Source organism: Rhinatrema bivittatum, chromosome 10 (genome assembly GCF_901001135.1).
Source record: "Rhinatrema bivittatum chromosome 10, aRhiBiv1.1, whole genome shotgun sequence".
Lineage (NCBI taxonomy): Eukaryota > Metazoa > Chordata > Amphibia > Gymnophiona > Rhinatrematidae > Rhinatrema > Rhinatrema bivittatum.
Window position 1 is genome coordinate 106972017 of NC_042624.1, and position 25565 is coordinate 106997581.

At 43.6% G+C, this 25565-nt stretch overlaps 1 protein-coding gene across 1 annotated transcript in view; it reads left to right on the forward strand.

The window, feature by feature from the left end:
- Window positions 1-25565, forward strand: part of PLPP3 (phospholipid phosphatase 3) — a 97972-nt gene that overhangs the window by 24744 nt on the left and 47663 nt on the right. The window contains exon 2 of the mRNA XM_029617992.1: window positions 24293-24450. Coding sequence (XP_029473852.1) covers window positions 24293-24450 — 158 coding nt within the window. The remainder of the gene's footprint in view (window positions 1-24292; window positions 24451-25565) is intronic.

The following is a 25565-nucleotide window of genomic DNA, read 5'->3' on the forward strand; positions in this document are numbered from 1 at the left end:
AAAATGCACCACATACCTGTGGAAGTGTTCCACAATCAAATGACTCTACCAGAAGGTGATAAATTTAACCAAAGCTGCAACATTTTTAAGATAATGTCTCTTATTCCAAGTTAAACAACAAGACCTCAACATCTGTATAGTTTCCTTCAGTCTAGTGGCTGAAATTGAGAGGTTTTCAGTCCTTTTTTTTTTAAACAAGGATTGCTATTTTTTTTGTCTATTTTTGTATCCCATTTCATAAGAACATAAGTTGCCTTACTGTGCCAGACTGAGAGTCCATTTAGCCCAGCATCTTTTCTCCAACAGTGGCCAATCCAGGTTACAAATAGTTGGCAAGTACCCAAACATTAAACAGATCCCATGCTATTAATGCCAGTAATAGCAGTGGCTGTTCCCTAAATCAGCATGATTAAGAGCAGTTTTATGGACTTCTCCTCCTGGAACTTATCCAAACTTTTTTTAAACCCGGCTACACTGACTGTCTTTACCACGTCCTTCGGCAATGCCTTTTCCAGATCATTTATTAAATATATTAAAAAGCATCGTTCCAAGTACAGATCCCCGAGACACTCCTCTGTTTATCCTTTTCCACTGTGAAAACTGACATTTAATCCTGCTCTCTGTTTCCTGTCTTTTAACCAGCTTGCAATCATTGAAAGGACATCGCCTCCTGTCCCGTGACTTTTTAGTTTTCTTAGAAGCCTCTCATGAGGGACTTTGTCAAACGCCTTCTGAAAATTCAAATACACCACATCTCCTGGTTCACCTTTGTCCACATGTTTATTCACCCCTTCAAAAAAATGAAGCAGATTTGTTAGGCAAGATTTCCCTTGGGTAAATCCATGCTGGCTGTGTCCCATTAAACCATGTCTTCCTATATATTCTTTGATTTTATTCTTTATAACAGTTTCCACAATTTTTTACCGGCACTGAAGTCAGGCTCACCGGTCTATAGCTTCCCAGATCACCCCTGGAGCCCTTTTTAAATATCAAGGTTACATTGGCAACCCTCCAGTCTTCAGGTACAATTGTTACAAAGTTTTAGTAAGTGGTCTGAAATTTTCACTTTTTAGTTTTCAGAACCCTGGGGTTTATACCATCCTTGACTCCTTCTTGAACCTGGCTAATGTAGATCCCCAGGTCTGGCCGCGAGGTGTCACTACTGAGCGATGACTGACACTTCCTCTCTCCCACAGGCATCCTCAGACCTGGGAAGCAGAAACTGAGTTGAGGATTGAACCCAGTTCCTCTGCATGGCAGCGGGGCCAGCCCATGGGCTGCCATCTTTAATTTGCCTCTTGTCATTTCTGAAAAACTGTGCTTGCAGGAAAGTTGAGCTAAAATATCCATCCAGTGTTGGGGGAGTAGAAGTGGAGGTGGAAATACAGATGGAGTTAAACATGACCAACATAAATGTGGCAAGATAGTGCGGCAGCATTAGGATAGTGAGAGAATATTTTAGATTTCAAAACCAACCAGAAAAGCTATAACCTCCATTGTCTGATGTCTGGCACTTTACTGCCGACAGGTCATTGGATATTCTAAAATTGACTGGCCACATAAAAACCAAGGCAGTCCTCCTGAGTAGGACTCCTATGTTAGATTCCTTCAGCAACCCTAGAGGAGGGCCATGTGACCCCCAATAGTTCATCAGCTCAAAAACCTTAGGCATCATATTAGAGAAAGATCTATCCTTCCACGCCGAGGCTAACAATATGGTTAGAATTTTTTTTTTTTTCATTTGCATCTGTTTTGTGGCAGCTGAAAATATTTGTCACTTACAGGCTTATTGGGCTCCCTGCAGATACAGTGGGGGAATCTGTTGGTTGTACACAGTGCGACTGCTCGGGTCCTTACTGGCGCACACCCTACAGGCCTTGCACTGGCGACCCGTCCTTTTGGCAGATAAAATTTGTGACTGCCACCATTAATCCAGAAGGCCCTCAACAACGAGGCACCTTTTATATATCTGCTTTGTATTCGAGTTCCCTCCCCTAAATTGATTCGTGTGACTGAGGCCTGTGAGAGAACCTTCTCGGATTGTGGCGCCGTTGGTTGGAATTCGCTCCCTGCTCGACTGCAAGCCTTTAGAGAGTCCTAAGCTGTTTATAAAATAACTGAAAACGTATTTATTTGAGCAAGCATTCGAGCTAATCCTCTAATGCCCTGACAGATGGTGTCAGGATGGAGCACTGTCTATATTATCAGTGCTCAGTGGTCAGTGGTATGGACATACAAGGGCTGAGTGGCGATGTCTGTTGTGTACTTTAAACAATTTTGGATGGTTTTTTTTTTTTGTTTTTTTTATGAATGCTGGAGCATGCAAGAAATACATATTTTAAAAATAAATAAATGTTATATTACCAGGAGCCACATCTATTTCTGATCCAAGAGCCAAAAAAAAAAAGTAATGTCATCGGTAGCTACAGATGTGTCAACCGAAATTGGCTCTAGGAATCCTACTATGAGGCAGAGGGAAGCTATAAAGCTAGGAATCTCATACTCCAGTATGAGATTTGCTTTGTTTCTTTAAAGCAGACGTCTTAGAGTGTTAAGCTGTGTAACAACATTCAGATGTTACGTGTTGGACTTCTGGAAAATATAACACGATAACCCTTTTTATTAGCAGCTAATGATTTTAAACTGAGGTCCCTGCAGATATGAAGGGTATGGCAGTAAAACAGGGGTGGAAAAATCATTAGGAAAGCAAGGTAACAGGGAAAAGTGTGGGGGTTTTTTCGTTTTGTTTTTTTTAATTTTCTCTTTATTCCTTTTTGTTTCTCTTATACTTTTTATGTTTTATGTTGATCTTTGTCTTTTTTTTCTTTTTTGGTAGGGAGGGGTTGCTTCACTTTTTTCTTTTCTTTCTCCCACCCAAGCCTCTTCCTTTGTAAAGTGATAGCATCCTAAACTCGAGCAGGACCCCACACCAGGCCACTATTCCATGTCGTCTGGCAGCTTGGTGCTCGTGCTTCCCTCAGATGAGGCCCACGTTGGCACACTCGCCTTCCCTTTCAGCCCAGCAGAGACTGCAGTCCCTGCCCTCCCGCCCACAGGAAGTCCTCTCCTGGCGGCTCGATGAGGGGGCCAAGCTCGCAGACTGTTCTTTAGCAGCGGCCATGCCAACGTGCGCTCTTCTCCTGGTAGATGTGCTTTTCCTCCTCGGCATTCCAGCGGGTGGCTGGCACTGGCATATTCTCTCCCAGCAGCCGTGCTGATGCCCCTCCCTTGGCAACCCAACAGCTGGCGATTCCCTCCGGGTGACCCCCATGCCTAAGCTCCCTGGTATGTGGTTTGCTTTGGGGGGCTGAGCCCAGCAGGGGTTGCATAGAGCTGGCTCCAACAATTTAAAATTTTAGCCAAGCAGGTGTCAGATTTCTTTTCCACTCCTGCGACAGAGCACATTAATCTGAAGTTGGGTTATCTGAAAAAACTCCCATTAATCTGGAAAAATCAGATACTTCAGCCTGCATTCGGTTATCTGGAAAAACAATTGTTATCCAAAACATTAAAGCACTGAAACCGTTCTGTTCCATTACCTGGAGAAACAGCTGTTAATGTTATCCAGAATTACTGAAATAATTGTACTTTTGTTTTCTGGGTTTCTGTTTCAACATAGGGATCTTAAATTATCCCCAACTATCCGGAACCATCATGGTTCCAACCCCATTTGGATCACGCAAGTTCTGATAATGTGCACACAAGGTTTCTAGATACGAGATTGTGCCGAAAACTTTCCAATTCTGTTTTACTCCCCAGCAGTTATGACCTTTGATCACTGCTACTTGGGAGAGTATAACTGCAACCAGCAGCTGCAAACGGCTACTGTATCCCAGCGCTTCTCATCGCTGCACCAATCTTGTACTGGCCTTGAAGAGGGAAATACAGGGTTGGCCTTTGGTGGGTGCGACCTGTGCAGTTGCACGGGGCGCAGTGTAAAAGGGGGCGGCGCTGCCTTGCTGGTAGCACATGGAGGCAAGTCAAAGGAGAAGAGCAGTGATGGATTTAGGGCACTGGTGTCACGCCCCCCCCCCCCCCCCCCAGTTTCCTGCGGCAGTGCAGGAATAGATTCGGTGGCAAAAAAAAACTGAGAATTGACATACGTTGACCACCATTTCCCACTTTTATACTAAATTATAAACCTTGCTTTTATCTGGATAACTTATCCTTGCCAAGTAAAGGCAGGAGATCTCAAGGAAAGGGTGAGAGGACCAGGGCTTGGGACATCACCCCCATAGAGTATATAAAGTAATATAATGATAACCACGGAACGCTGTTGAAATGCACATTTTTAAAACGCAGCTTGCTGGAGAAATACCAAGCGGCCAGGACAGCTGCAGGAAGGTGATAACGCGGAACGGGAAGTGCTCTGATGCCATTTTTGGGTTTGAAGCCGCTGGTCTCCGTGTAACGTTCCCCGAGGAAGAGTTTATTAATAAAACCGCCCTTCTATAAGGGTTCTGGGTGAGTGCCCACCGGGCGATGACTGAACAGGAAATGATGCTAAGGAAAAGTTTCATTCTAAGAAAACCACACTTTTTTTTTTTTCCCTGTATCCTTGAATGAGATGATTAATTTGATGTAAAAGGGAAACTTCCCTCCTTCCCCCAGACAGTGACGTGGATATTAATGATCCGACTGGATTTATCAGCTCCTGACTAATGCTAGGCGATAGAGATTGCCTCCTGTTAGGTTCCCATCACTAGTGAAAGGGAAATCCCAGCTGTTCTGATACACTCTTTTCCTCTCGCTTAAACTGAAGGGTCTAAATTGGTTGGTTTCTGGCTAATAAGCCATTAGTTATGCCAGCTTGAAAGCTGCCTTGGCTTAATAAAAGACCGTGCCAGCTGGTGGAACGGTGTAAGCGTTCAGTGCTGCTTAAAGCCTGGAGCTGCCTCCTTGTAACTAGCAGTGAAGCATTTTGCTCAGTGGCACCAGGAGGAGGAGGAAAAGCAGTGGTGTGATCAGTGGTGAACGTGACGTGCATGCATGTTCCATAGCATAAGATGAGGAGGAGACCGGAGATAAGATCAGTAAACTCTTTCATACTTGAGTCTTATGGCCCTTTGAAGATGTTCAGTAGTGTTTAGGAGGAGATGAACTGTGGGCCCCGTGAAGCTGGCAGAGTGTGGAAAACCAGGGTGCTGACTTATCTAGTCAATTCTTTGGCGATCAGACGTACTCCTCACTTGTGCCTGTCGTTTGCAGAGCTCCAGCTCCGACCCAGCAGACTTCTCTGAAGTCTGACATTGATTTGTGTTTAGATTTATCTCACTTTTTCCCTGTCTTCAGAGGGCCTATGGGATGGGCTATTTTGGTTGTTATCTGCTATGTTGCAATCTAAGGGCCTGGCTTACTATGGCTTTTTTTTTTTAACTTTTGTTTACATTCCACCTTTCAAACACTTCAAAGCGGATTACGTTCCCGGGTACTGGAGGTATTTCCCTAGCACCAGAGGGCTCACAACTTAAGTTTGTACCCGAGGCAAAGTAATTCACAGAAGGTCAGAAGGCATGGCGGCAGGATTTGAACGCTGGCTTCCCTGCTCTTCTAACCACGAAGCTGCTCCTCCTCTGGGCGTGCGAATGTACAGTGGCAGGCACCGGCAGTATAGTATCCCATTGAAGACTGCCGCTCACGCAGGTCAACCCAAAGAGGTTGATCCAGGCCTGGTTTTGGGCCATGGCATGAATGGAGATGTAGTCCTGCTCCCTTTTTTTTTTTTTTTTTTTTTTTAAAGGGAAATCAAAACTAGAACTCCATGCATGTGATGGGATAAAGCCAGGACTGGATCAGACTTTTTGGCCTGACCTGGGTCAGGTGGCAACCCTAATCCCATGTCAACCCATTGGAAAGACACAAAGTTCCTAAGTCATGTCTACAAGGTATTAATCAGTTTATAGATATGGGGTTATCACTTTTCCATTCTCTTGGTATATCTGCAGAGGGGGGTGGGGGGATTCTAGTTAAAGCTTATCCTTTCTGTCTGCCTCTCTGACGTTAACTGGAAACTCGGCTTTAACATTCCCAGCTATTTCACAGCCCATGGTGAGAGAGAGAGAGAGGGTCTGGGAAAGCAATGCTGATGCAACTGCCGGTATACTGTTGTGATTTCCAGCACAGCAAGTTTTCCTTACTGAAGAGGCTGTACCCAGCTTATTAGCTAATGCACTATAGACAGAAGTTGTCTATGGTTAGAATACTTTCAGAGTACCATGAGCGTGCCTCTTGCGCACCTGGTGCCATTTACAGGCCTCAAAGATGTCTGTGAATACCTCTGCTCTGGTTCCTGGCAAGGAATAGGCCTCTTTGCATGCCAAAATGGATCATATCTGCCTTTTAAACCTTTTGGGAATAAGTTAATGGTAAACTGCACCTGCTTTGAATCATCCCTAGGCTACGTGTTAATTGGCTCCCACTCCCCCTTTTAAAACATGGGGGATTTAGCTTGAGATTTGAATGGGATTAGAAACCACACGTAGGAAGGCATGGCCGCTAATCAGCCCTGCCCGTCGTCAGCTCGGTTTCGTGAGGCTTCTGAAGTTTTAGTAAGACTTTCAGTGTTTTTCTGTAGCAATTGTATTCCAATGTGGCAAATTATTGCATTGGATGAGATCTGAAAGTGGATAGTTTACTGAATAATTAAACAACCAATAATCCCATAGAGATGCAGATAAAAAAACATACAAGATCACTTTTCATGCAGCTCTCCTGCAGATTTTTAGATTAGTTGGATGCTTGTACATATCCCCAAATATTTTGCTACGCACCTTGTCCTTAGAATAGATAAGCAAACTTACGTGTCTAAAAAAGCTTGGTACATCATACTTTTAAATAGATTTTTTTTTTTTCTGGCATGCGTGGGAAAGGAGATTTTTTATTGAACTAGAAACATGACACCAAAATAGAATTTTCAGCCGTCACTTTCTGCCCATGTTCTGCGGTTGCAGCTTCTGTGCTGCTCAACAGGGTTGCCTGAGTTGGCTTTTTCCAGCGTGTAAATCCCCCTTCTGTGTTTTTGGAGATATGTGCTGACTGCTGTGGGTTTGAAGCCGGCCCTTCAAGAATATGACTCCAAGTTAATAATCGGCTACAATCTTGTCTGGATTTGCTTCCCGCAGACTGAACCAAGCAAAAAAGCATGGAAGCTTGAAAACACTTGCAGTTGGCCATTATCAACGCCACCGTGTGAACTGTTTTTCTTACTTGTCTTGAATTTAGACGCGAGATCGGTCCTTGTTGTTCATGCATTATAAACCTTGCTCTTATTTTCATAAGTGGTGAATGTAAGAAGCTGCCTCTCCCGTTTTTTATAGGGGGAAGGGGTCTGGATGTTCTTTTTAAGGATGTCTCAGGACACCGTTGCATAATACCAAATCTTGTATTATTTCTACCCTATGTAGTGTCTGCGGCCTTGTTCAAGATTGTGCTCCCTGGCTCTCTCTCTCTCTTGCTTTTTTTTTTTTTTCTCCCAGTTAGTGTTTCGTCCCCTCTTTTCATGTTTTTGAAGCTGAGCGGGGGACCTGTTTCTGAGGGGAAATATTATCTATGGAAAACCCAGAATTTCAGACAAACATACCAGGGCACTTTCATGGCAATACCATAGTGAAAAGGAGTAATGTTTCTTGGCAGCAGGCCCTCGAGAGAGAGAGCGCGAGAACAGTGCAGCCTTTGTAGAGATTTACCACAGTAAAGCGAGAAGAGGCGCTGCGCTCCCTTTCAGCTTCTTTTTTGCCGCCTTATAACATTTTATTCACACGCTGCTTGACAGCAGCAGGGCACAGCGTTGTTAGCAGAGGTCTGAAAGGGGGAGAAGCTGGGCGTCCTTTTAAAAATTAAAAAAAAAAAAAAAAGGACAGTGGATGCACTGTGTCCCTGGAGCTGAAGTGAACAGCGGCAGCCTTGCAGCTCTCCAGGCCATTAGATTTGAAGAATTATTAAGACAGCTTGGGCCTTGCAGAAATAACCTACAGAGAAGTATGTGGAAGAGCGATTTTTTTATTTTTTTTTTTTAATTTCCCTGCCCAAGTGCAAGCCAAAAGATATTTTTTAGCAGGTGCAGAATGCCAAATAGTGCAAAGCTCCAGCTCAAAATGCTGCTTTGGAGCATAAAAAGTGCTTTTTGGTGCCATACAAGACTTCTCTAAATGCCAGCTTATCAACATTAAAATAAGACAAGCTGTTCCTTTTTATCTAGTGAAAAGTGTGTATCTCTCTGATTCTGAGGAGACGAAACTGCTGTATAAAGCCTGTGACATGCAAGCTATTTGGACTTTTACTTCTTGAAAATCAGAAAATCGAATCAGCGGTAGAAAATGCCTGGGGCTAGTCCATCCAGGGATTGAAGGCCCCGGGTGCCTGCCCCTCTCCCAATCCAGGAGGAGCTACCACTGCTGCAGGCTTGGGCTGCTTACTGCCTGCAAGGAAGAGAGGCTAGAGAGGGAAGGGGAAAAACAAATAACAACTGGCAAATAAATTACAAATAAAACAAAAATTCAAAAATGCGAAAAATGTAAAAAAAAAACCAAAACAAAAAAAACCCTCTCAACATGTAGAGAGAGAAAGTTGCAAGGGTTAATTTTTGGCCTGGCTCCTAAAAACATTTCACGGACACCCATGTTTGCTGAATTATTTTTTTTTCTGCTCCTAGACCCAACAGGCCAGGATTCTTTTTCAGGTCTGAGAAGTAATTGGAAGTTGATGGTACCAAGGTCCTAGCTCTAATTCTAGTATTTCAGGACCTTTTCATATCCCAGTGAATGTCTTGGGGGTGGCATTTCTGCCCAGGTCCTGCTGCCATCAAAATTCAAGAGCGGGTGCATCCACTCAGCCCACCGGCATAGCTTCCACGAACTGATTTGCATGAAAGGCTTTTGTACAAAAGCCAAACCTCGTCTGATTTCAGGGGGTTTGTAGAAGGATAAATCTTAGTGTATATTGTTCCCATCAGATGGTCCTAGATAATATGCTAGACAAATGCAACCCTCTGAAAAATTGCAGAAGTGATTTAAATTTACCAATCCTCATTTTGTCTGCTCCCAGGGTGGGCACTCTTTATTTATTTATTTATTTATTTATTTATTTATTTAATTAATCACATTTCTTTTCCGCTTGTACAATGATTGCCCAAGGTAAGTACAATATCAGAACATCCCTGACTCCACCATACAGTCTCTTGAGGTCTAGACAGGGGTCTGCAATGTCCCCGTATGTTTCAGAAAGCAGGACCAAGACTCAAGATTGAACTAAACGCATTTATTAACCCAGCTTGCAGACGGTGTGGTTACTTCCCTTCCTCTTTGATACCCATGCGTATGTGGAATCTGCACCTCTGACCCCGACAGCTTCCTGGTGCTATCCCCAAAACCTGAGGTGCAGTGTGCACAGACTTAAACTAATAAGCATAAAGAAACCCTGGTCAGGTTTCGTGAAACCTATCTCGCACGGATAATGCAGGTATTCTAGAGCCCCGGAAGTGGGACACCCTGGCCCCGAGCTCACTGCCTGACAGAGGAACCTGCACGAACAGCATGTCGGCCAGATTTTACAGCGACTGCTGTTATCTACCACACAAACCATTTCTCCTTTTTGTAGACAGTGTGCCACTTTTTATTTAAAACAAGACATGCAAAACCTGTCTATAGACACCACCACCATGCATGTAGAGCAATGGGAAATGCCTTGAACATTTGCATAAAGAAGGGGTCAGGGAGGGAGTTTCTTATTAGTACAGGTGTAACCCCCAGACTGAGAGCCTGGCAAAGAGCCCACAGGGCACACTGTCTTTACCGGGGCTACTGTTCTCTTTAGCTCTTACAGTTTTAGTAGCCCCAGAATGTAGAGGCAGAGGATAACCTCCTGGGCATTTGGTCTTTGGTGCCAGTAATAGCTCCAACATGACCTTATTGATCAGCTGTTTTAAAGGTTTGAAGTCCATAATGCACAGTTACTTCCAGTAAATCTGCGTTCGTGGTTTCTTCAACAGTGAGGTCTCAGCCAGATCCTTCCCTACTCTGGGTTTGGGGCTTCCTCCTGAGACTGTACTAGTGGGTGACCCAGTTTCACTCTCTATTCACTGTACCTTGGATCAGGTGTCTTGATATTGGATTCTTACTCCTCCTCTCTTTCCTCCTTTCTACCTGAGCGGTACCTCCTGACTTCTCTTTGTAATGGTAATGCACCGGATGGGTGCTGCTCGTCTTCTCTTGCTTATTGCCTTAACCTTCCTTGGACACTGGATGAACGTCCTCGTTTCCTCCGACTCTGATGTTCAGTGGTGGCGAGGGCCAGATGGACAAATTTAAAGCCAATCCCAGTGTTCGGAAAAGGAAGGCAGGGTGGGAAGATCGTCCTTTTGAAGAAACTCCAAAAGTGAGCAGTCCTCCCCTTACTCGGAAAGAAAGGAAAATAGACTCTTCCCCTCCCAAAAATCCAGATCCTGATTTCTTCTCAACAACAAAAGAACTTGAAAGAAGCTCTCCTCACCCTGAGGCTTCCAACTGAAGGATCCACAGCTACTCTGGGGGTTTCTGCCTTTGTTTTATACAGCGATAGGCTGCTGCAGCGGTTACCGCCTATCCTGGGGCCTGCTGTGGCACAGGCGGCGTGCGCCTCCTGCTCCAGCTGCACGGCCTCACTGCCAGGCCACGGACCTCCACCTGGGATCCCAGGGGATAAAGGGTAGGGCTGAAGTCCGCAGGAAAAAAGCAGGTGCGGAATTCTGCCCTAATTGGAAGACCGCTTTGAAAATAAGCGGGCTGTTTAAGCGGAAACGCCGTGCCAGGTGCACGCACCCGCTCAGGAGCAGGTGCAAGCGTTTTTTTTTTTTTTTTTACGTGTACACCTACGTGCGTACTTTCGAGAATTGAAAGTATACGCAGAAATGGGTTTCCTGCTCCAACGCCACCCCAAGCCAAGGAACGCGTCTTTCTGGTACATGTGAAAGTACGCATCAGACTGCTTGCATGAGTCCTTTTAAATGCACAACCCTCGCGGCAGTTTTATAAAAGAAAAAAATCCCTCCTATAAAAAGCTTTTGAAAATCAGGCCCAAAATATTTATCTTGACGTTTTCGTAAGTTACAGCCCACACAATACGAATGTGAAATGTGCGCTTTATGGTAGCAGGGGATTCGCAAGATACTGATGCAGTAATGTGGTGCTAGGGGCCAAAACCATGTCGTGTCGTAGCACCACTGAAGAGGAATGTGTTCTGTCTGGCTCCTGAAAGTTTTAGCGGGACTGAGCAAAGTGCAGGTGTCACAGTAGATAAGACTTGGAAATTCCAGTCTGATGCCGCCTTTCCCTTTTCATCTGCCAGCAGTGTGCAATGTAGGGCACTTGTCTGAGATCCAGTGACCGCAGATGTACTACTGCTCATACTTTATGGGGGTGGGGGCAATTTTCAAAGTCCCCGGGCAGCTTACTGTGTATCCGCGGACCTGCAAGCTCTCATTTTCAAAGGGAAACTCCCGAAAGAGTTTCCTTTTGAAAATGTATAGTCAGAGAGCATAGTTACTTTTAATGCAGGTGCCAAGTATGTGCGACTTGTGAAGTATGGGTGAGGATTTCAAAATGAAATCCCCCGCACATTATTTTACCCAGCTCTGTCCTTTGCCACAGCTAAAAGTATACACTTTTTCATAGTTTCACTGGTACATTTAGTCTCGTAGAAGGGGAGCAGTTTTCAAAAGCTATTTAACATGGGTAAATGTATATTTGCCTATGTGAAATCCTTTGAAATGTGTCCTTTTATGACCTTCTCTAGAACTTTCCACTTTTGGATGGACAATATTTTTAATGTAATCACTTTTAGCACAAAATTAAAAGAATTATGGGTTTGAAATTTCTCCAGTGTTTTGAGCAAGTAAGGATTAAAAAAATATAGCCCAACATCTCTTTCAAAATCTATGAAACGTTGGCTTATGTATAAGCCTGCTCTTTTCACTTGTTTATAAGAATTTATGGACTTTTCTTGGTATTGAATACTCTAGAACTTTCCATCATCTTCTACTTCTTGTGTTTAAAAAAAAAAAAAAAAAAAAAATTTTGGTGGTGGGTGTTTAGTGTGAAAAGTGTAGTAGGAAAGCAGGCAAGGACCATAAGGCCTGTCTGCTTTGCCTAATTTAGGAAAGCCAGACATTGAGTGGTCTATGGCACTGCAACCAGAAGACTAGCTGGGCCTTTTGGTCCTTATCTATCATGATCATTTTTTGTGTTTCTTTTGCAAAGCCAATACATAGACCCCCAACTGATCATCTGGCTTTCTCTTTACCTCTCAGCAGCTGGGGACCCCTGAATCTTTTGTGAATATTAGTTTTTTGTCTCTATCACCCACCACCCTTTCAGTGCACAGATATATTCTAATGTACTCTAGAATCTAGACTCTACCCTCTTTCAGCCTCGTAGCTTGACCTTTGCTCTAGAACGGCCTTTCCTCTAGAGTTTCTAATCTTTATTTTAAATTCTGCTGTGCTGATTTGCAGGCATATAATGGTTTGTGCTTCATGATTATTATATTTTAATTTGAATGAATACATTTACACATGGATGACTGGTTCTGGTGGGCGTTATAAACCATCAGAGTTCCCCATCTTGTGGGGTAGTTATGTGTGCGGCTGGCTGAATCTATATTTTACTAAAAGGCTTCCAACCAGCCAGGGACAAAACTGCATAGGATACAGCACTCTGTCTCCTTATTTGTCCTAGGGCCCTATGCAGAGAGACTTCGGAGTCTTAACCCAGGGAAAATAGCATAAATCACGGAACGGCATAAGACCTGCCGCCCTTGGAAAGGTCAGCTCGGAAAACTCAAACTGAAAACTCCATGTACCGAGATGGTGGCGAGGGTTTACGTACATATACGGTCAGAGCACTTCATCTACCCATCCCACAATGGGGGACGGCCTTATCCCTACCTCCATGCACCCCCCCCCCCCCAAATTTTGGTTGAACCCTTCTGGTAAGGAATCCTGTGGCTCCTTACATGCACAAACTGTAAACCTGGATAAGAGAGAAAACCTTTCATTTCCACTTAATCCCAGGAGTCTGTGGAACACCATTCATTTCTGGGATTTGTTGCTTTTTCTTTTTTAATGAAAATTCGTTTAAAGAAAATAAATGTGATTTAGCAAACTATTATAGGTAGAAGATTAAAGGTTTTCTAAAATGTTGTTTTTTTTTGTTTTTTTCCCTTGAAATGTTAAACTTTTCGGTATTCGTATTCTGTTACATCGTCCTCTCCCTGCGTTGTTTACGCAGGTGGCAGATACTAGGACTGAAGAAGGGTGCCACACACACAATAAGAACATTGATGGAGCTGGAGAGAAATCGCGCAACTGGAATGTTTTTAAGATGATAGATTAGTAGGTTTCCTAAGTTCAGATCACTTGAAAGGGATATTACATAAAGGAACTTGCTTAATTTTATGTACAGTTTACTTAGGGATATGGAAAAGGCAGCCATAATCAAAAGGCTGGAAAATATTTAATCTTTACAGGCAAAAAAATGACTGAAGCCCACATTGTATAAGATCAATTGATTTTGTACCTATGCAATACAATTGCCTAGGGCCTTTAGCCGTTTTCTTTCTTATAAATTAACGTAATGTTTATCTGTGACTTACTATGCATTCAGTAAATAGTTTTAAAGCCCAGCCCTGATGATGTGCCAGTTAGCCTCAGCACTATGGTAAGACCAAAGGTTTCTACTTTTGCCCTACTTGGTGGTTGTGTAAAAGATAGCTGAGCGTATTGCAGCCCTGCTGGGATCTGTTCTGCAGTTTCTAAACCCAGAGGTTCTGGTATTTAGTGGAGCTAAAAGAACTGAGAGGGGCTAAAGGTACATTTCAGAACCGAGTCCAGTGGATCTCTTTTATTTTATTTTTTCCCATACTATAGTATCTGCAGTGTACAATACCAGCAACGTTTGCTCTTAGTAGGAAAATGCATCTAGGAGAATGAGTGTAGGGAAGGGAGATTCTGTAGTATCCTACCTTTTTTGGGAATGAATATTCTTCTTTTGGTCCTAGATCTTTATGTGCTGTTTAAGAATACAAATCGCATTGACTTTAACATTTTTTTTTTTTTAAGCATCTCAGGGCATCAAACGGCAGTCCTAGAATGTGGTGGATAGGTCAGGGTTTCAGGCTGTCCCTTCATGAGTATGCATGAGATATATTTGCATGCAGTGCTTCTAATCCGGGCTGGATTTAGGTGCCCATAGGCAGAACTGGAGAGGGTGGGGGGTGGAAGACCCTAGCAATCAGATAGTGAGAAGTCCTTTTACCACTAGCCCCCTCCACAGTGCCGTTGTAGCGCCCCCTTGAAGCAGACGACTGGAACAGGCTCCTCCTTGGCATTATTGCCCCCCTGTTTGGCCTGGGAATTTGGTGCTCTAGGCAATAGCCTATGTTGCCTAGGCCTAAATCCGGGTCTGCTTCTAAAGTATGCATAAATATCTCATGCATATTCATTAGGGATATCCTGAAAAATCAGTCTGTTCTGCGACTTTTTAGGATTGCCAGTTTTAACACCTTTTTTTGTGCAGGAGAATTCATGAATTGACCAGCTGAGGCCATCTCTTCCTAGGGAGTGACACAGCCTTATCCTAAGCAGGTCTGTTTTCATCATCACACTACAGACTTAGTCAGAGGCTCCAGTTCATGGTGCTGGTGGTTGTGGTTTCAGAACCCGGCAGTACTGCAAGATGTACTTCTAGGCAAATCTAACTAATTTATGACGAGGCAAAGTTCATTCCAACATTCCACCGCCTTGCACAGTGACCTAGATTTCCCACATTGCGGTGAGCACTCCTTTGTGTATAGCTCGAATCATTTCAAGTTCTGCAGGAGTCTCTATGAAAGAAGCACTTCTCATTTTGACAGGGTCATCACAGGTCAATAGTAGAATTCCTACCCCAGGACCTTCCAGTCTTCAGGTTTGGAGTGGTCTTCTAACGCACAGGCAAGCTTTGTATTTTGCCGTGTAGAGTCCATAGCTAAAATTCAGTGTTTGTCCCCATGCACAGGTGACTGTGGTTGGTGCTGTGTGTCTATAATTATGTCCATTATCCTCCCTTTCCCTGACTCCTGGTCTCCGCTGCCAGTCAGTGCCTATGTTTATTTCATCACATGAAAGTTTGTATGGATGCTTGGATAATAATATGAGTTTCATCTGAATCTTAACACATTTTGGGGCAGATTTTAAAAGCCCTACGCGCGCCGAGCCTATTTTGCATAGGCCTGGCGACACGCGCACAAGCCCCGGAACATGTGTATGTCCCGGGGCTTTGTGAAGGGGCTGGGGTGGGACAGAGGCCTCCGGCCCAGTGGCCGTGCCGGGGGATCACGCGCTGGCAGCCGGCCAGCAGGTGTAAATAACAAAATAAAGGTGGGGGAGGGATTAAGGTAGGGCTGGGGGGTGGGTTAGATAGGGGAAGGGAGGAGAAGGGGGGGGGGGCGGCAGTGGGAATGGGGAAAGCCATCAGGGCGCCCCTAGGGCTCTGTGCACTAGTGTGCACCCCCTTGCATGCGCTGACCCCGGATTTTATAACATGTGTGCGGCTGCACGTGCATGTTATAAAATCGGGCATACATTTGTGCGCGCCGGGTAGCACGCGCAGGTTTTAAAATCCGGCCCTTTATTCACTCTTAAAAACAAAATAGATTTTTTTTTTTCTAAATGTAGAATGCCACTGGCAAAATGCTACAGGAATTGTATAATAACTTAATCTACTTATTGAAATTAAAAAAAAATCTCATCTTCCTTTTTTATATTCTTTACTGCTCCAAGAGGTTCAGAAACACTTATAAAAGGTGTATGTCACACTTGTCCATGGTCCTTTTCATTCACATTTAAAGCTTGGAGCAAGGTTTATAAGAAAAAACAATCAAAGTCTTGGTTCAGTATGGACTTTTTACCAGTTTTAATAATCTGAACAAATAACCCGAATAAAAGTTTGCTCCTTCCCTAAGAGCAGCAGCTTTAAATTATTTTATATAGAAATTCTCTCAATTGCATTTGGCAAAAATATTTTATATTGGGAGTCTTCAGGCAGGCGTCGTTGAAACCAGTCAGTGGCCCTACATCATTTAGTGGCGTTTGCTTTCAGTGACCGGGTTAAATCCCAGTGTGCCACTTTTCTCTGATGTAACCAAATGAAATTCCCCCAAATGGGATCCTCTTGCTGGGCTTTCATCCCTTAAAAAAGAGGGTGTGACACAGTCAAAGCAACTCGGACATCATCGCAACTGCGCTTCTAACTAAAAGTCTCAAAGTAAGCATAATAGTTGTTGACGAATGCCCAGGACTTTCCAAAGAAAGTAAAGATTAAAAGTTGAATGTCAAAATGCGCTTTTGCAAAGGGTCTGTGTTTAATTTTAGGGCAAAAGTTAAGGGGTGGTCTTCGCTGGAGCTATGTGGATGGGTCACCCTACTAATAGCGCCCACATGAGTTTGTCAGTGGGTGGCCAGTGGAAGTCTATCCACGCCTCCTTTGAAAAAAGGAACGCCAACTTTTCCAAGACTAGAATTTCAAAGCATGGACCCCAACACGGATTTCTTTCTTTGATCTTATACACATTAGACGTTTGTTACACTAAAAGAAAAATATTCTTGCTATTTGACCTGCTCTATGTATTCCCATCAGGTTTAAAATAAAAGATTCGTCTTTGATAAAATGATGTGATAGGTAGTTATATGTTTCTGTATCTCAGACTAGAAATACCTGATTGTATGCAAATAAGTTGAATATAAGGAGGTCTAAAGAACTGATTTGGCTGCTGGTAGTTGTTGGTACAAAGACAGCTCCTTCAAAATAATTTTTGCCATCAATGTGGTGGACTAATAAAAAAAAAAAATAATAATAATAATGAAATTTTATAAAAAAAAAAAAAAAAAAAGACTTTGCTATTGGATTGCATCATCGGATGATACCAAACTCTAAAAGACTTTCAGCTACTCTCTGTGCTACACAAAATGCAGGAAGAAGGCAAACCCCGTGCCCTTCCCAGGAACCACGCTCACTCTGAATATAAATCACTTTGATCTGATGAACTAGAAACTTATTCTGACCAGATAATACTCCTCCTAACACAGCTTATATGCATATTGGGACCCTCAAACCAGCAGGCTCCAGGTATATTGCCAGAAATTTGTAAGACTATCCAGATAAATTCTGCAGAATATAAACATAAGATGTCAGAAAAACAGAATCTGAGGTTACCAGTTTCCTGAAAAAGGCTATAGATCCTCTTCATGCCACAAGTTGGTACTGGAGAACATAGAACAAAGCATAACCATCTGTGGCCATAAGTTGGCTTTCTAAATCTGAGTTTAAGGCAAGTTATTTTCAGGTACAGTAAATAGTTCCCTGCCCCCGAAGGGCTTACAGACTAACAGGGTCATTCATCAAATTGCGATGGGCAGTTTTCGCAACGCGATTTGAACATTTAAATTAGGGAAAGGGGAGGAGTTTGGGCGGGGATTAGGGAAATTAGGGGCCTGTAGTGCTGCAGGCGATAAGGCTACAGCTATTTCATTAGTGCTACGGGAGCGATAGTGTGTAGAGCGGCCGTAACCAAGGTGGGCGAAAACGCACCAGCGTGAGGCGGCCGCCTGCTCTCTATCGCCCCCCCGCCCCCTTTTTTTTTTTGGTCACGGCTCATCATTGATGAATCCAGGACAAAGATTGTGCAGAGTAAAATGATTTGCCCAAAGTCACAAGGAGCATCAGGTTATGAACCCTGGCTTCCCTGGTTCATACTTGCACCATAAACATATTCATGATGTTGTGGTATACTTTATAAAAAATAAAAATTATATATTTCAAGTTCCTATATTCCCTTTTACAAAAAAAAAAAAAAGTTATTCAATTGAAGAACACAGAATGTCATCCTAAAAAAATAAATCTATACAAGATAAAGACAATTGTTCATAAAACAAATCAAATACTGAGTCCAACAATTTAAAATATACTGTGACCTAGCCAACAGGCCGATACAATACAGTGCGCTCCATCGGAGCGCACTGTATTGTGCTCCGACGGAGCGCACTCTTAGCCTGCTATTGGACGCGCGTTTTCCCTTACCCCTTATTCAGTAAGGGGAGGAAAACGTGCGTCCAACCCGCGGCACCTAATAGCGCCCTCAACATGCAAATGCATGTTGATGGTGCTAACTGCTTTTCTGTGCACCCTCCGACTTAATATCATAGCGATATTAAGTCTGAGGTCCCGAAGAGTAAAAAAAAAAAAATTTTGAATTCGGCCCGCGGCTGTCAGGCTGAAAACCGGACGCTCAATTTTGCCGGCATCCGGTTTCCGAGCCCGTGGCTATCAGCAGGCTCGAGAACAGATGCCGGCAAAATTGAGCGTCAGCTGTCAAACCCGCTGACAGCCACCGCTCCTTTTACCCGGATCTACCGCCGGACCTAATTTAAATACTGAATCGCGCGCACCGGCAAGTGGCCGGTGCACGCGCCGGGAGAGCGGGCATATTCGCCCGCTCTCCCGCAGACTTTACTGTATCAGCCCGCAAATAAAATTAAAAACAATCCTAAAAAAAACCAAAAGTAAAGAATAATTCATATAAGGCTGACTTCTATTCTGACTTGAAGAAATTCAGTAACAAATTAGGTCATGCCATTGTATATCTTCTTTCAACCATGTCACACTGGTTCCCTATCTGCTGCCACATACAGTTCAAACTTCTCTAACATGCCCAGAAATGCATGTATTCTGCAGCTCCCCATTACCTATGCTCTCCCTACACCCATCCTTCTGAACTCCTCTCATGGGGCAGTTGCTCCTATTTGCACCCTTCTTCTCCACCGCCAACTCCCAACTCTCTGCTAACCACCTGGCTGCCCCGTATAACTGGAATAACCTTCCTGATTTGGTGTGCCCTGCTCCCTCTGGTCATATTCAGACCCCATGGACTGACTGTTGCTAGTTATGTACGTATGTTTGTTTTTTGTCTTGACCAAATTGTGAGCTCCATGGAACAGAGACGGTCTCATGTGTGTATCTTGGAGAGCCCTGCCTGCATCTAGTAGCCCTATGGTATAGAAGTAATAAATAGCAATAGCATGGATGCATAGTATATAGTTGCACTGGACTGGCAAAATACAACTTTGTATGGAAAAACATGTGCTTAACACATCTACAGTGCTCTTGCAGGAAAATGGCAAAAAACTGGAGTTTTGTACTTTGAGGCATTAGCAAAAACATTTCCCTCCCCCGTCCCCTTCTTTCAACTGCTGTACTGGAACATTTTTTCTTAAATATTTCTCTCTGGCTTTCAGACGCATTTTGTTATGCATTGGAACATGTGCCTTGCAGACCTACCATGCGGAAGCGATTAAAAGAGGAGCCTGGGAAATAAACAAGAGGTCAAGTTGCTGTGGTCTGTCTAGTCCACAAGATTGACCATTTGTGCATTGCTTAAGCAGCCAGATAGGGAAATTGAATCATACCAAGCTTTGGCAGCATTTAGTGCAGTTTTTCAGTAAGATATATTCCGCGTTTCACAAGCAGACCGATAATCTCATGCTGTTGGCTTTCAAGTTATTCTTATTTGCCAAGTTGGCTGGATTTCCCCAACAGTTAGTGGAGAGAAGGTGAGCTGGAGCTATCCTGCAAACTATACTGTTTGAATACAAATCACCATAAACAGCTGGCTTCTTGACCTGTCCATACTCATTCAATGTTAAAACTTCAGTATTCATGTTGAATACATATATTAAAAATGCTTAATTTTACATTCAAATGTTCATTCATCTGCGTCCTTTCAGGTACTTAACTGCACTAGTGTTCTCTGAAGAAAAAAAGGCATACTTGCACCTCACTAAGATGATTGTGATTGATCTACCTGCTCAATGTCTTCTTGTCCATGCTCAACGTGGCAGGGATTTGTTTCTGCGGAAGAAATGTTTCAGTTGTGAAACCTTTTCAGTCGTTTGTTTTCTCATCATGCATAAAAGTGATTTTTTTAATTATGAAAAAAAACAACATTCTGCAGCCGAGAGCATATTCCATAGCCACAGAAAACCAGGGCCTTGCTTTCAATAAAATCCAGAAATGAGTCCCTGAAACGAGTTTGAGATGCATTTCGTTTCAGTTTCCAATGCATTTGAGCATTTATCTCATTAGCGATGGTAAAGTTGACGCCTGAGAAGTCTAGGCATCAAATTACAAGCTATTGCTTCTGAACTGACTTTGATTAAACAGAATCCCTAGGAGTAGCCTAAATGAATAAAGATAGTCCTGACAATAATACACGCCACGAAAAAACTCAAAATATACGGACTTTACACAGTATGTTAATAAAATGTCGACCAGATGCTTCTCCATGAACTATTGCTGTCCGCTATCCTTTTTCTTAATTAGCATATTAAATAAGCTATTAAGTAATCTTGCCTAATACCACTATATCAGGGATAATATGTATAGGAGAATGAGCAAGGTTTACCTTGATTACACATAATTAAAGAGCCATTGTCACGGGGTGTGAGTTCTTGGGCTGTGACGTATTGCTCAGTACATGAGCATGGGCAGTCTCTTGCCAACAGCAGGCAGACAAGCTCGAGCACGGGCAGTCTCTTGCCAACAGCAGGCAGACAAGCTTGAGCTGAGACATGAAGGAGACTTCACCTGTACCAATCTCTTCCCTCTGTGGGCTGAGCCCTTCGGTTCCGAGGCCAGTAGGACTTAGGGGAGAGTCCACAGCAGGAGAACGGTTCAGGGGTTGAGCCAGGGGATGAACAGGCAGAGAGCAGGTCCAAGCAGAGATCACGACAGGTGGCAATCGGGCATACCCCGGGTCAAAGCAGGGTCAAGGCAACAAGAAATCATTCCAAGGACGAGAAGGAGAACAGGGGCAAGGACAAGGAAGAAGAGCAGGCAGGAGCAGAAACTGGGGGCTAGTGTGAAGGCAGGGAACAGCACAAGGTGAGGCGAGAAGAGGAACAAGGCAAGAAACAAGAAGTCAAGCAACAAGCACTGCAAGGCAGGGGGCCCTGGCTGTCGGGTCACGATGTAAATGGTCCGCCAGACTGACGTCATCGACTGAACGCTGTAGCTGAGTTCCCACCATGCGGCCTTGAAAGAACCATGGTGCATGTGTGCACCTATGGGCAACAGAGAAGTCCCGGTGGGGTGTCCTGGCATTGTCTGCATCTCAGGACTTGTATCAGGCTAGTGGTAAGGTGCGCCGACCGTGCAGTGAGGACTGTGGTCGGCGTGGTGTTAGTCATAATATTTTCAAACTATCTACATTTGGAGAAAGTTCATGGGTAATTGTTACCTGTGGGCTTTGCACTAATTTTTCAGCAAAGTTATGGAAGCACACTGTTATGTCTCTAGCCTGATTATTCCTCGGTGCCCCCAATGTCCTGTGTGCTCTGACTAGTAAGATATTTGTCGTACCTTCTGGGGTATTGCTTTCATGCAGCAATTGTAAGCAGATTTCTTGGACCACCTTGAAGCTATCCATGTTCTCAGCATTTTCTGGAATGCCCCTGAAGCGTAGATTGGACCTCCTCATTCTGTTCTCCATATCTTCCAGGTGTCTGGATAAATCTTCCTGCGTATCCTTTATTTTTTGTTGCTCCTCGCTCAGGTATTGGGTATTCATTTTGTTGTTCTTCTAGGCCCTCCTCCGTGGTTTCCACGTGGCGTGTCAGCTTAGTCACTTCCGTTTTGAGGCCCGCCATTAATTCCTCCATCTCCTGTCTATATTGAGCCATATCGTCTCGCAATACCCCAAACCATGCTTTAAATTCTGCCCGGGAGGGTATTTCACTTTCTCCCTTCTCTTTTTGCCCAGGATTTACCTCCTCCTCCGTTCCCGGGAGCGTTCCAGGCCCGTCCGCCATTTTGTCTCCTTGCTCTGTGTCTAGCTCCACCGTTGCAGCGGCAAACGAAAATCTTTTTAAGTCTGTTTTTTTTTCTTGGTTAATGCCATTTTAGCCTTAGAGGAACAGTTGCCTCAGTTTTTGACGAAAACTGAAGCTTTATTCCGCCGATGTGACGTCATCCACTCTCCCTGCGCTAATTTGTAAAGCAAAAGTAGACGTATGCGTTCGCTGTGAAACGTGCCGCGGATATAAAATACTTGCAAACCTTTGCAGCTGCTGTTTGTGCAGATATTTTTTTAAATAGAAAAATTAATGGATATATTTGAATATGCGATGCATGCTCCTTATTATTGTCCTCCCTTGACCTAAACGAGCCTTTGGGAATCCCTGCTCGCCATGCAGTTAAAAGAAAAAAAAAAAAAAGTAAGCACATTGTCAACCAATGCGTGTCCTTTTTAGCTGCATTGGGGAAGTGTAAGTTTCAGAAACTTGTGCATGTAAATCATTATTCTTTAAAAATTGTCCACAATCTGTTCTCCCATATCTGATAAGCTGGATGTTTAATTTCCGTGGGCAATGCCTTTTTCAATGTTTTGCCATAATGTGCGAGCCTATTTTATTGTGCAGACCTGACGCAGAGCAGCCCCAGAATGTAACACATTTGGTCTCCGTGGTTCTTACACTTTTCAGTGGTGTCTACCCTCAGGCTGCCACAGAAAACAAGGTCCCTGGGTGATAAGCATAGCCTGTGCGGTTGAATTCTTCAGTGCAGCGCCAGCCATAAAAGGGACTGTGCGGATCTGCCGCAGCACATTTCCAGTTCTACCTTCTGTGTGTCATTGACCTCTTTCCATTGCTGTTCCACAAAGGTAGCGAGTTTTAAGAGGTAGATATTCAAACGCTACTTAGCCTGCTCAATCTGATTTAGTCAGCTAAGTGTCTCCTGCTGAATATCTGGTTGGACTACTTAGCTGGATAAGGTACTGCATCCGACAAAGTGGACTCTGTCCTCGAAAGCTCATGCCTCAATACATTTGTTAATCTATAAGGTGCCACCCACCTAGCGTCATTTTTTGCTACCTCTGACTTAAACTGCTATCCCCCTGAATATCCGGCTAAATAGTTAGCCATATAGTCAGGGGGCAGAACTGGGTGCCATTACCTATCAAATTAACTTAGCCAGATAAGTAGCAATATTGAGCCTTATGCAGTTAAGTTAGCCAAATAAGCTAGACTGGCCCATTGCTTATCCAACTAACTTCAATATTCGGGTATCCGTGCCACTGAATATCCCGTGTAAGTTAGCTGGATAAGTCTTATCCAGCTAACTTACATAGCTGAATATGTTTTATTATTGGCCCCTAAATGTTTATTGCATCCAAATATTTGTGGTATATTTTTTTTGTTTTTAGCAGATAATGTTTCTAAATCCTAAACAGCATAAATTACTGATTATTCCCAAGGTAAAATGTACAAAGTTTAAGACTTGCCAGCCAAATCCATTTTTTTTTTCATGCAAATGAATCTCGAATAAAGCAAGAATTCGGTCTCAGAACATTCATATGGTTCTTTTTAATTTTTGACCCCTAACCTATGCAAAAGAAGCCATGGTGTAGCCAGTGCTAAGTAATGGCCATGCAGCTTGGTTAGCAGACTAAACAGGTAGGCTTTAAGTAGAGAAAATGCTAGCCAGGCAAGAGCAGACATGAAAAGCTCTGTAATAAATGTTCCATAATCGCAGTCTAGCACGGGCCGACTGCAGATACCTAAGTTGCTTTTGCGTATTGTTGGCGACCTCCTATCACTTACTCACAAGGACTTCTGTTGATGCTTCTCTTATGGAAGCGAGTTAGTGATAGTCAAAGAGCATCTGCAGTCAGCTCTGTAGTAAATATAAGGCCAGCGGGTTTGTGTGTGGTAAGCACTGTAATAATGTATTTGTTTGCACAGTGCAGCAGTGCTGAACTTGGGTTCCATTATGGCCAATGAGAGGGGCTTTTTCTGCCATGATGAGAGCATCGAGCACGCTTTTTAAAGGAAGGCGCCGTATCTATTCCGCTGTTTCTTACAGTGGGGGTGCTGCTACCGTTCGTTTCTGTAAGTGACTTATGGGCAGTACCCAAGGCTCATCTGGGACAGCGCAAACTGAATTGGGATGATTTCCAGCAGAACCATGATATATTTTCCCTGGTCTAGGCTTAATGTAACGCACACTAAGGGAAAAAATAAGTTATAAACAGCACCCTTTTGCCCCCTGCTGAATAATTGTTTGTTTGTATTTTTTTAATTTCACTTTTCACATCAGGTAAAAATAACCCCAGATGGTTTGCAGTGTCTCACTGGGTCGGTCCTGCGTTTTTTGTTCATGCTTGTCCACATTATTGATTTTCCTTTTGTCTCTCTTTTTTTCTCTTTGTGTCTTTCTTGCTCTTTCGCTAGCTGGCCTGCCCTTCCTGGTTATTGAAAGTAGCACGATCAAGCCGTACCGTCGGGGCTTTTACTGCGGTGACGAGAGTATCAAGTACCCATCCAACACTGGAGAAACCATTAACGACGCCGTGCTGTGCGCAGTTGGCATTCTCATCGCCATCCTTGCTGTAAGTCTGCAATCATTCGTTTGCTCACGACTTTCTGCCCTTCCTGGCATCATAAGCGCCTAACCTCCGGCACTGGCTCACGTTTTTAATTGGTAACGCAGGTGGCCTCACCTGGAAGGAAAATGCGGACCAACCACAATGAGGGCAATTTTCAGTCATTTACCCGGGTAAATACTGTGTTTTTTTACCCGGGTAAATGGACCTGGATGAATCTTTCCCAACCTGGATAAAAGTAGGTGGGGGTGGCTTCCGCAGCACTTGGACTTTTTAGGTGGGATAAAAAGAGGAATTGCTGGGATGGGAGGGAACCACATGCAAACATCAGATTTTCAAATGGACAAGGACTATTTTATAGGGATGTGCAGCCCCCCCCCCCCCCCCCCCCCCAAATTTTTGGTTTGGGTTTGTTTGATTTTTGTTTTGGGGATTTTAAAATTTGAATTGTTTGTTTAATGTTTTCTTTAGTTAGGTTTGTTTGCCAAACCAAAAAAAAATGTACAAAAAAACAAAACTAAAACTGGGTCTCCAATGGCCCTGGTTGGACCTTCCCAGTGCCAAGGCCTAGCCACCAGGCTGAGGAATGGCACCAAGGCCTAGACCTGGGCCAGGCCTTGCAAGTAGCTGTCTGTTGAAATTTGCCTCCAAAATGGACAATATTTCTAAAGTGCAGATTGCATACAGCGATGTTTGCCTTGCATTAAATTTTAATGCATAGAAATAAAGTCTTAACAATCAGAAAAGAGCTTACTCAGGAACACCAACAGAAACCCAAGTCAAAAAGGTACAGCGAATAATATCCCTCCTTCAATAAAAACCCCTGACAAGGAACTTCATGAGAAAATTCCTGAAATGCTCATGAATTTTGGAGAGGATCTGACTCACAGTTCAACATAATTTAGGAAAGGAGTTTAAATATGTACAAGCTTGACTGACTGGTTTGTCTCTTAAACTCCCAATTTTTCCATATTCACTATTTCCCACACCTTTTGTATCCATTCCAATTTTGGAAGGGCAGAAGGGATCGCCAGTATCTTGTTAAGACCCGCCTGGCAGCTATCAATAAGCCCTACACCAAGCCACTATCTCTTTTTGGAACTCCTCACGGAATATTGTTC